Genomic DNA, 10,493 nt, shown 5'->3' with positions numbered 1-10,493 from the left:
GTTATGCATCTCGACGAGATCTAAAATATAAACGAATCCGATCATTGAAAAAAATCGATGTTCACCGGAAAATGGTTGACTGGCCGGAACTGGACAGTAAAAAATACTGGACAGGAGCTTGACCCTTAATTTGGTTGGTGAACCGCTCCAACTAGGCCGGATAAACGAACCAAATCTCGGTTGGTTGAGTTCGAGCTCGGGTTCGCTTATTTAAGATTTTGTGTAGTTGAGTTCGAGCTTAGGTTTGTTTATATAAGATTTTGATTTGTTATACAAACAAATTAAATTTGAATTTTTTTTCGAGCACATTAATCTTTGGAACTTTTCAAACCCATTAACCTTTTGAACCAAATTCGAATGAGCTAATGCACGACTCGTTCGGACTCATTAAGATATGTTTGTAATCGACTTAAATTCATTCAATTTATCTAATAATCAAGCCCAACTCGAACATATTTTTAAACTTCTTTTAAGTTTTCAAAACAAACTTAAAACATTAATTGTTCTATTAGTACGGCTCTACAATTCCGCATCTAATCCGACCCTGATCGGGGGGTGCGACACGACCCAATTGTAACAAATAGGGGTGTTCAATAAAACTGTCATAACTGCAAAAAAAAAAACGATTCAATCTAGACCGAATCGTCTTATTTGGTCTTGTTCTTCGGTTCATTGGTCAAGTTATGGTTCTGAAAAAACAAGAACGGGTCAAGCTCCTGTCCAGTATTCTTTACTGTCCAGTTCCGGTCAGTCAGCCATTTTTCGGCGAAAATTGATTTTTTTTCAATAATCGGATTCGTTCATATTTTAGATCTTGTCGAGATGCATAATTATACCAAAAATCATGTCCATTGGATATATTTCAATACACGATCGGAATCCGACTATTTTGAAAAAAATACATACCCACACTGGATTGGAACCAATCTCATCCATTTGTCCAAAATAAATGTGTTCCGATCGTGCATTAAACGATATCCAATAGACATGATTTTAAATATTGTTATGCATCTCGACGAGATCTAAAATATAAACGAATCCGATCATTGAAAAAAATCGATGTTCACCGGAAAATGGTTGACTGGCCGGAACTGGACAGTAAAGAATACTGGACAGGAGCTTGACCCTTAATTTGGTTGGTGAACCGCTCCAACTAGGCCGGATAAACGAACCAAATCTTGGTTGGTTGAGTTCGAGCTCGGGTTCGCTTATTTAAGATTTTGTGTAGTTGAGTTCGAGCTTAGGTTTGTTTATATAAGATTTTGATTTGTTATACAAACAAATTAAATTTGAAATTTTTTTCGAGCACATTAATCTTTGGAACTTTTCAAACCCATTAACCTTTTGAACCAAATTCGAATGAGCTAATGCACGACTCGTTCGGACTCATTAAGATATGTTTGTAATCGACTTAAATTCATTCAAGATTGTTTTATCTAAAAATCAAGCCCAACTCGAACATATTTTTAAACTTCTTTTAAGTTTTCAAAACAAACTTAAAACATTAATTGTTCTATTAGTACGGCTCTATAATTCCGCATCTAATCCGACCTTGATCGGGGGGTGCGACACGACCCAATTGTAACAAATAGGGGTGTTCAATAAAACTGTCATAACTGCAAAAAAAAAAACGATTCAATCTAGACCGAATCGTCTTATTTGGTCTTGTTCTTCGGTTCATTGGTCAAGTTATGGTTCTGAAAAAACAAGAACCGTTAACTTTAGTGTTATCAATTTAAGGATCGTGGTTAGAATCAAACCGGACCGTTTAGTGTTAATATCTCTCTCTAATATTCATATAAATATGTGATTTTTTGATGTGGGTGAGTTAATTTTTTTCTTGATAAGTTAATATTTTTAAAGGAAACATCTCAATTGTTAGAAAAGTCTTTAAATACATTGTTGTTAACGAAATAAATATAAAGTGAAACACTATCTACTTGGAACCTAAGGAAAATTATAAAAAAAATTCCCTTCTATTTTTTGATTGGAAAAGAAAGAGAGAAGAAAATAAAAATTTTAAGTTCAGTAAATGGTGAATTTTTTTTCTCATTTTTCTTTTTCTTTTTCTTTATTTTCTCTTTGGAACATATGGAAAAAGAAAAGAAAGGAAAGAAAAAGAAAAAGGGAGAAAAATAGAAGGAAAAAAATTACTATTTACTGAATTTAAAATTTTTATTTTATTTTCTCTCTCTCCCCAACCAAACAACGGAAATAATTTTTCGGTTAATTTAGGTTCCAAACAGAGCACGCCAGCAAGGGAGGGAGGAAAGAAAGGAGTTCGCAATAGCCGCCCAAAACCTAGACACTGCGCAACTTGAAACCATTGAAGTACAAGCTCCCTTTTTCTTCCTCTCCGCTGTATGTAGACGACTGCGTTGCGTGTAATAGATCATGGGACAAGTCCAAAGCGACGGCGCTGCTACCGACGATCGTCTTCAACAATCAGGGGCCCATTCTTCATCCTCATCTTCACCACCACCACCACAACAGGCTTCCATGGAATCATTAATTGCTGGTATCTTTCGCCTCGCCATTTTCTGCTGTTCGTTTCTGAATTTTCTGTAGCTATTCAGATGTTCAGTATTGATGCGTAAACAAATATGATCCGTGACCTAAAAGTATGGGATTTTCAAAAGGGGAAAACATGCAGTTATTTATTTACTACTCCCTCGGCACCAAAATGTTTGTCCAACGCATTTTTCCAAGAAAAAGTTTGAACTTTTTTTTAATAAATTAGGAGAACACGTTGAAATCTAGCAGTACATTGTTGAAAAAAATTCAATTTTTGTTGGATCGAAGTCCTTGTTTTGCGAACCGGACAAACACTTTGGGACAGAGGTAGACATGTTGTATTATTTTTAGCTAACATTTTCTCCAACTTTGATCACACTACTAGCAGTACATTGTTGAAAAAAATTCAATTTTTGTTGGATTGAAATCCTTGTTTTGCAAACCGGACGAACACTTTGGGACAGAGGTAGACATGTTGTATTATTTTTAGCTAATATTTGCTCCAACTTTGATCACACTAGTGGGATGGAAAACATCGAAACAGTTTCCACATTTTTAGTACGGATGTGGACGGTGGGGTAGTGGTTTTGATGAGGGGTTTTCTAATAGTTTTGGAGGGACAATTGTGGAAATTACTTTTGTGATGGAGCTTCAAAAGTTGTTCACGCCAAAAAGGACGTCTCCATTTATACACCTGATTAGGTGGTGCAATACATGGTGAAAATCCTATGCGTAGTTAGTCGCTTATAATGCAATATATGCCCAATCAACAGTGTTAAGAAGTTCGAAGAGGTTAACATGGTCAATAATGATACGAATGTGATAAACATAGAGTTTCAAGGTATTGCAACTGGCCAGTCAATAGTCATGGCATGTCATATAGGCCCAATCAGTGGCATCATGCTTCAACTTCAATGTTTTAGGATGCAGTGTATGGTTAATTAAACATGTTGAATTCAAAGCAGTAACTTGAAGAGCTTAATGTTGTCTCTAAAAATGCGGAATTTGTCAAACATAAGGTATTTCTATTGATCAGACATGTCATATAGGAACCATCTGAAACATGCTTCTCAATTCAATAAGAGGTGAATATAGTCTCTACCGACACAGTATGTGGAAAATGTGAAATTGTAAGGTATTTCTATTGATTAGACATCTCATATAGGCCCACATGGCATTTTTGATTTCTTCAACTTCAATCATCCAAAGGATGCAGTATCAGTAAGCGATCGATCAACCATATTAGTGAATTTAATAGAAGCTGAATGATGTCATGTGATACCGGGAAACATGGAGACTTAAGGTATTGCCATGGATCGGCCATGTCATGAGTCTAGGTGGCACATTAGTTCAGACTTCAGTTATCCGAAAGATGCGCTGCATGATCTTAAAGATGTTGCTATGACATGTTTGAACACTATTATGTGTTTTGGAGGGTTTGACCGGATACACGATGCCATGGGATTTCGGGAGCCATGTTGCACGTTAGTAATACTTTGGAGCATTTCTTCTTTGTTTGATTGGGGTAAGATGTAGCATGGTTTTGGAGAGCTGAGATAAATTGGACATTTGGATGGGATAAGAGAGTGAATCTTATGGGAGCCGGGGGATTGGTTAGCAATCTGCAATACCACCTCACCCATGGTAATGGTACTGCCTTTTCTTAGCCAATGCACAGTAGATTATTATCAAGTGTCGTGAGAATTGCGCCAACCTAGACAATTAATTACGTAAGAAAGTCCAAAAATTCACTCTATAAGCCCAGCAACCATAGCATCTAACCGCATAGTGCGAAATAAACAAACTCAAGAAAGCCTCACAAAGGGGAGTTTTCCCCTCATACTAAAATGAAGATTTCTAAGACTAGTTTAATCAATAAATTTTTGTTTGTATGATATTCTGTTGCATCAATTCTTGGTCTCAACCTGGTATATTTCTTTGTTGTGTTTAGAAATTAATAATGACTTAGAACTTAAGAAAAGAAGTTTAAGTTTTGAATGGAAAATAACTTGAAAACAAGAAGAGAAAGACAGAAAATTGAGCTGAACCGACAAAATGTGAAATTTTTTATACAATACGTACAAGACTAATTTCGATTGAACAAGTTTTTTTATAGGAGAATAGGAAACATGTGAATGTAAAGGAGGTAATGTAGTTTTTATTTTCTGTGTACAAGTAAACAGAAATTTATGTATGAAAGGCTGAACACCATCCTCATGGTGTCGGTTCTACTTGATATCTCCTAAGATATTTCTATACTCAGAGTCTGGCACCCAATTTGTCTTTTAAATTATTATCTCTATTCACCTACATACCAAACATATTTCTATTATTAGTATTGCTTATGACATATTTTCCTATTACATTTATATAAGGTAAATAAACTTATCACATTTCAAGTGTTACCCATTTTTTTGGTTTAGCAATTAAACTTTATATCCTCTAATTCTTTCCTTCAAACTATTCCACTTTTATAAACCTGGTCAAAAAAAAATTTATGATACCCTTTGAATACTACACTTTCCTATTTTCATCTTTGTTTCAATGCCGCGTGAGATCTATGATGGAGAACTTAAAGGTAGTTGCTAGTCCACGTTGACAAAACCCTAATAATTGAAGGACCAAGTTTGAAAATTATAATATTTAAGGGTGAAGGGTTTGATTCACCCTTGATGCTAATCAATATTTTGCATTGGTCTTGAGTCATTGTAGCACCTTCTTATTTGCAATTCCTTCCTAAATATTTGTTGATGATTTTTTGTTCAACTAGTCTCTTTTAATTCTCCTTCTCCAAGCAGATAAAATGTGGAAAAGATGGTGTATTTGACAAACTTTTATCATCCTGCATTTGCAGAGGCTGCAGCATTTGGCGACACTGAGAATGGGGTATGTCCACCTTTGCAATTTAGCCTTGCTATGTTAATTTGAATGGAAGCTTTTACATCGGACTTTGTTCTGGAGTAATTCCGACTATCTCTATTTCAGTCTCTTGATGAGAAGGCTCAAAAGGCGCTAGAATGCCCTTGCATAGCTGATTTACGGAAAGGCCCATGTGGTACCCAGTTTTCAGGGGCTTTCCTCTGTTTCTTGAAGAGCACTGCCGAAGAAAAGGTAATTAATATGGAAATTGGAAAATAATTAGACGATCACCTGTATGAAAATCAAGCTCGCTTCTTTAATTTCTTTTGGGGTTATTAGCTAAGAAGCATGGATACGAACGTGGGACGCGGATACACTGTTCCTCTGAAATGTAGGATGCATACACTTTGGGGAAACATTCAATTATATATAACTAGATATACCGTCTGTATACATCACCACAAGCATACATCCCAAATTACATAAACAGATAACAAACGATAAGTTATGCAGAACATATATTGAATGTGTAGGGCTGCAAACGAGCCAAGCCAAGTCGATCTTTTGGCTGCTCAGGCATGGTTCGGGCTCATTTGCCAGGGAGTGTTGGATCTTATCCCACATAACCAAACCAAACCGAGCCTTACATCCCAATCACTTGGGGTCGACTACATGAATCCGTTTCCTCCATTGGACTCTGTCAAGTGTCACTTGTTCACACAGACTCATTATACTCATATCTTTACGCACTATAGCATCTAATGTCAATTTAGGTCTACCCCTCCCCGTAACATTGCTACGTAGAGCTATCCTATCCGCTCTTTTAACTACTGCATCTTCTGGTCTACGGTAGATATGCTCAAACTACCTTAGCCTATATTTCCTCAACTTCTCCTCTATAGGTGCTACACCTACCATCTCACGAATTGTTTCATTTCTAATCTTGTCTCGTCTAGTCTTATCATACATCCACCTCAACATTCTCATTTCTGCTACACTCATTTTGCTCACATGTTGTTTCTTAATAGGCCAACATTCTGTCCCATAAAGTATCGTTGATCTTATGACAGTTCCATAGAATATTCCCTTCAATTTTGTAGGTACCCTCTTGTCACATAGTACACCAGTAGCGCTTCTCCACTTGAGCCACCCCACTTAGATCCTATGGGTCACATCATCAACAATCTCTCCATCTCTACTAATAATTGAGCCTAAATACCTAAAATGATCACTCTTTGGTATCTCCTGGTCTTGGATCATCACTCTTTCTTCATGCGCACTACTGGTACTACTAAACTTGCACACCATATACTCAGTTTTACTCCTACTTATTTGAAAACCCTTTGACTTTAATGCTTCTCTCCAAATTTCTAGTTTCGTATTAACACCTCTAGCGGTTTCATCTACGAGGACAATGTCATCTGCAAACATCATACACCATGGAATATCCTCTTGAAATTGTCTAGTCAATTTATCCATAACTAAGGCAAAGAGGTATGGGCTCAGGGCTGACCCTTGATGCAATCCTACGGTGATAGGAAATTCACTTGTTTCCGCTACTGGTGATCTAATGGTAGTGACGGCACCTTCATACATGTCTCTAACCACCTCGATATACCCTTTGGTCACTCCTTTTCTCTCCAGAACCCACCATATAATGTCCCTAGGCACCCTATCATAGGCCTTTTCTAAGTCTATGAAAATCATACGGAGATCCTTCTTCTTTGCTCTGTATTTTTCTACCAAACTCCTTAATAGGTAGATAGCTTCCATGGTTGATCTTCCTGGCATGAACCCAAACTGTTTCTCTGACACCGTAGTCACCATCCTCAAGCGATGCTCAATAACTCTTTCCCACAACTTCATTGTATGACTCTTCAATTTAATACCTTTATAGTTGTTGCAGCTTTGAATATCCCCTTTATTCTTATAAATAGGTACTAAGGTGCTCCTTCTCCATTCGTCGAGCATCTTCCTAGTCATAATAATCTTGTTGAACAACTTCGTCAACCAAGTCACCCCCAAGTCACCTAGACTTTTCCACACTTCAATAGGGATACCATCTGGTCTTAGAGCCTTACCCGGTTTCATCATTTTCAAAGCTTTAACCACTTCGAACTTTTGTATTCTTCGATAAAACTCATATTCTATGTTCTCACTAGGTACATACACTTCTTCCCCACCAAAGCCTCCTTCATGTTTCTCGTTTAATAACTTATCGAAATACGACTTCTATCTATCCTTGATCGCCTCGTCTTTCACCAACACCACCGAATCAATATCTTTTATACACTTAACTTAAGAAACGTCTCTAACTTTCCTTTCTCGTAGCTTAGCAAGTTTATAAATAATCTTTTCTCCATCTTTACTATCGAGTCTAGCGTAGAAATTCTCATAGGCTTTCAACTTAGTATCCCTAACAGCTTTCTTAGCTTCCTTGCTAGCTTGCTTGTAGCCCTGAAAATTTTTCACATTCCGGTCCTTTTGTCACTTTTTAAAGCACTTCTTTGCTTTTACCATGGTTTGAACCTCGTCATTCCACCACCATGCCTCCTTAGAAATTGGACATTTTCCCTTCGACTCGCCAAGAACTTCTTTTGATAGTCTTCTAATACCGTCAGCTATCGTATTCCACATATTGTCACTATCGCCTTTCACTCCCCACCGTACTTCTTAAGACATTCTTTCCTTGAATACCTCTAGTTTCTCCCCTCTTAGGCCCCACCATTTAGTCCGTGGGCATGTAGTTTCCTTTCCCTTCTATTATTCCCCTTAAGACAAATATCTAACACCAAAAGTCTATGTTGTGCTACTAGACACTCTTCGGGAATAACCTTACAATCCTTACATGTCAAGCGGTCTGCCCCTCGAGCAAGAAAATAGTCGATTTGGCTTCTATTAGCTCCACTCTTAAAGGTAATTAAATGCTCATCTCGCTTCCTATAGAGAGTATTCCCAACTATAAGGTCAAAAGCTACCGCGAAATCTAAAATCCTCCTACCACCTTCGTTAAGGTCACCAAATCCAAAGCCACCATGTACCTTCTCATACCCTTGCTTATGCACTCCCACATGACCATTGAAATCGCCTCCTATAAATAGCTTCTTCCCAAAAGGTATCCTTTGAACCACGTCATCCATTTGCTCTCAGAATTGCTCTTTAATAAGATCATCCAAGCCTACTTGGGGTGCGTAAGCACTAATAATATTAATTATACTCTCTCCGATCACAAGCTTAACTAAAATAATCCGATCTTCTTTTCTCGTTACCGTAACTACCGAATCTTTCAGGTGTTTATCTACTACGATACCTACCCCATTTCTATGTCTATCCTTACCCGTATAGTAAAGCTTATAACCTGTGTCCTCTATCTCCCTAGCTTTCTCCCCTACCTATTTAGTCTCCTGAAGGCAAGCTATACTAATCCTCCTCCTAAGCATGGTGTCAACTAGCTCCCTAGTCTTATCCGTTAATGTCCCTATATTCCAAGTTGCTAAATGAATCCTGTAGTCTTGGGCTAGCTTCTTTACCCGCGCTTGTCCAGGCATGTGTGAGAACCCTTACTTACTTATCACCACACCTGGGCGCCGGTGTGGCGCCCCTTGCTCATTTTTCGAAGCACCCGAAGGCAGGCACAACGCGTCGCTTAAAGGGAACGCCCTAGCGTGTCTCGTAATCATATTTGGATTCATGTCATAAAGAACTGACGGGTTTTTTTTACGTGCTGACTGTCAGCTACCTAACGCACAACCCTCCTCCTTTATTCGGGCTTGGGACCGGCTGAGAAATAAAGATAAGACTCTAAGTATGAACCAGGCGGAGTTGGATCTTATCCCACATAGGTTAATTATAACCTCAAAAACTAGCATGTGAACTTGGGCTGCCTTTCCACTTATCGCCGTTTGGTTTTGAGTAGTATGCGTCAACAACAATCGTTTCTCTTTTGCTATTATGATTATTTTTGGTTATCTTTTGTTTTTCTTATATGTGTCTCTGAGCGTAATGGTTTGAGGACTTCTAAATTGTATATTGCGGTGATGAATCTGTCCTTCACCAATAAATCACTACTTTCCTAATGCAGAGCAGCAGAAGAGGGTTTGGCCTCCATCTTACTCTCCAACTCTTTATCCTTCTATTCGCATTGGGAAGTGGCATTTTTCTTATACTGTTGGATAAGACATAAATCTTTTTTAGTGTTACAGTTCCTGTGAACTTCTGCATTAGAACTCCTTATAAGAAGTACGTAAATAGTGTCTAATGTATGGAATTTTTTTCCCTCTCTTGCAGGGCTCGGATTGCGTGCATCCATTTGTTGCTTTGCAGAGTTGTATCAAGGCTAATCCCAATGCATTTGCAAAGGACGTTTTAGAAGACGATGACGATGAAGTCAAGGAAGAAGAGCCAGCCCAAGAGTACAAAATAATCCCGCCGGAATGGTCTACGAAATCCCAAAGTCCAAGGCAGAGGCTTTAGGAAGTTTTACTTTGTTTTCTTCCAGTTCAGGGAAACCCCTTTCATGAGGTTCTCGGTTCCATTGCAGTGGTGTTATCTTCATTCTGTCGTCGAGAGGATTTTGCACTCCGTTTTACCAATAAGATACGAAGACTTTCCTTACATACCGGTAAAGAATATATGCTAGAGTATGAATTGTATAATTGTTCTATGCACATCCTGTTAGGGAATGTATCGGGAGATGAATTGGTTTTGGGAAGAAAACACCCTTATCGGGAGATAGATTCGTCGGAAAATTTCCTTGCGTCACCCTGAGACTAATGAGCCGATCAATCGTGGCGAAGTTTACACATTATCCCATCACTGATGGCCACCCCCTTGTGATAACAGATGGAATAAGAATATTTATTACACATGATCCTATCACTTACGAAGGGACTCGAGCAACTACATGAAGTACAAGTTTTTCCTAACAAAACTCACAAAGATAGAAACTATTCTACTGTGAAACGAGCGAGTTTTTTTTTTTTTTTTTTTTTTTTTGGGCTTAGAATTTCATATCTTCTTTTGGTAATTAGAACATGATCTATTGAGTTATTTATCTATTTATTTATTTTTTTTGTGTTTTTATTGTCTGTTACAAGTATTTTTGGGCAGCAGAGAATGCT

At 37.8% G+C, this 10,493-nt stretch overlaps 1 protein-coding gene across 2 annotated transcripts; it reads left to right on the top strand.

The window, feature by feature from the left end:
- Nucleotides 1-2,232: 2,232 nt before the first annotated feature.
- On the top strand, nucleotides 2,233-10,121 carry LOC131333602 (mitochondrial intermembrane space import and assembly protein 40 homolog). Of its 2 annotated transcripts, none has more exons than XM_058368211.1 (4): nucleotides 2,233-2,518; nucleotides 5,369-5,400; nucleotides 5,500-5,625; nucleotides 9,661-10,121. In XM_058368211.1, the coding sequence occupies exons 1-4, from the start codon at nucleotides 2,395-2,397 to the stop codon at nucleotides 9,844-9,846; spliced, it is 468 nt and encodes a 155-aa protein (XP_058224194.1). In that variant the 5' UTR covers nucleotides 2,233-2,394; the 3' UTR covers nucleotides 9,847-10,121. The 2 variants fall into 2 exon arrangements, with proteins under 2 accessions (XP_058224194.1, XP_058224195.1); XM_058368212.1 differs by having other exon boundaries at nucleotides 2,378-2,518; nucleotides 5,313-5,400.
- Nucleotides 10,122-10,493: the final 372 nt, after the last annotated feature.

This window comes from Rhododendron vialii, chromosome 7a, assembly GCF_030253575.1.
Source record: "Rhododendron vialii isolate Sample 1 chromosome 7a, ASM3025357v1".
Lineage (NCBI taxonomy): Eukaryota > Viridiplantae > Streptophyta > Magnoliopsida > Ericales > Ericaceae > Rhododendron > Rhododendron vialii.
This window is presented reverse-complemented; position numbering and strand designations above follow the sequence as displayed.

Excerpts from the sequence above, each read along its gene's own strand:
- LOC131333602 (XM_058368211.1), top strand. The coding sequence starts at position 2,395 with ATGGGACAAGTCCAAAGCGACGGCGCTGCTACCGACGATCGTCTTCAA. Across the intron at positions 2,519-5,368 it reads CATGGAATCATTAATTGCTG|AGGCTGCAGCATTTGGCGAC; the intron begins GTATCTTTCGCC and ends CTGCATTTGCAG. Across the intron at positions 5,401-5,499 it reads TTGGCGACACTGAGAATGGG|TCTCTTGATGAGAAGGCTCA; the intron begins GTATGTCCACCT and ends TCTCTATTTCAG.